At 57.2% G+C, this 313-nt stretch overlaps 1 protein-coding gene across 1 annotated transcript in view; it reads left to right on the top strand.

Annotated features, from left to right (window-relative positions):
- STRIP1 (striatin interacting protein 1) overlaps positions 1-313 on the top strand; it is a gene marked incomplete at both ends in the record, with an annotated part of 9,370 nt that overhangs the window by 4,777 nt on the left and 4,280 nt on the right. Inside the window, one exon of the mRNA XM_010021025.1 lies at positions 255-311. Within this exon, the coding sequence (XP_010019327.1) occupies positions 255-311 (57 nt within the window). The remainder of the gene's footprint in view (positions 1-254; positions 312-313) is intronic.

Genomic DNA, 313 nt, shown 5'->3' with positions numbered 1-313 from the left:
AGCAGGCGGCCGAGTGCAGGGCTGGAGTCACCGTCCCTGCAAGTGTGCACACCCCGTGTAGCCGAGGCCTCAGTGCCAGGGGTTAGTGGTGGCCTTGGCTCTGTTGGGAATGGTTGTACTGGTTGAGCTTAAAGGTCTTTTCCAGCCTGGTTCATTCTACAATTCCTTTATGTGGCCACAAGGCTTCTCCCGGGGCTGTGCTGGAGCCAGGGGCACAGGAAGATGTGACTCTTGCCCTTTTCCCTTTGCTGCAGAGAGAAGGACATTGAGATGTTCCTGGAGTCCAGCCGCAGCAAGGTTATCGGGTACACGC

Source organism: Nestor notabilis, unplaced genomic scaffold (genome assembly GCF_000696875.1).
Source record: "Nestor notabilis isolate BGI_N333 unplaced genomic scaffold, ASM69687v1 scaffold15558, whole genome shotgun sequence".
NCBI classification, from domain to species: Eukaryota; Metazoa; Chordata; class Aves; order Psittaciformes; family Psittacidae; genus Nestor; species Nestor notabilis.
Note: the sequence above shows the minus strand (reverse complement) of the source record. Positions and strands in the feature narration are given on the sequence as shown.